Source organism: Eimeria mitis, genomic scaffold (assembly GCF_000499745.2).
Source record: "Eimeria mitis Houghton genomic scaffold, Emh_scaff1112, whole genome shotgun sequence".
Lineage (NCBI taxonomy): Eukaryota > Apicomplexa > Conoidasida > Eucoccidiorida > Eimeriidae > Eimeria > Eimeria mitis.
In genome coordinates, this window is record NW_013567658.1 from 7,909 (window position 1) to 8,216 (window position 308).

The following is a 308-nucleotide window of genomic DNA, read 5'->3' on the forward strand; positions in this document are numbered from 1 at the left end:
GAGGCATTCTAAACCCTAAACCCTCGAATACGCTCTATACGCACCACAAAGTACTACCGAATGATAAAGGAGAAATAACTATTAGGGTTTAGGGTTTAGGGTTTAGGGTTTAGGGTTTAGGGTTTTCCTGCAGACGGATGGGACAAGGAGCGTTGGTGTTTGAGTTTACAGACCTTCAGCTGGCGAACGTTTGGATTACCCAGGTAATCTGAAGGGAAAAAATTTTGAGGGTTTAGGGTTTAGGGTTTAGGGTTTAGGGTTTACATCGAGCTGCGCATACACCCCAGCCTCTTATCTTTTTTTTTTTT

The 308-nt window shown here is 43.2% G+C and overlaps 1 protein-coding gene across 1 annotated transcript in view; it reads left to right on the forward strand.

The window, feature by feature from the left end:
* EMH_0029830 (uncharacterized protein) overlaps positions 1–308 on the forward strand; it is a gene marked incomplete at both ends in the record, with an annotated part of 4,824 nt that overhangs the window by 840 nt on the left and 3,676 nt on the right. Inside the window, one exon of the mRNA XM_013494347.1 lies at positions 134–203. Within this exon, the coding sequence (XP_013349801.1) occupies positions 134–203 (70 nt within the window). The remainder of the gene's footprint in view (positions 1–133; positions 204–308) is intronic.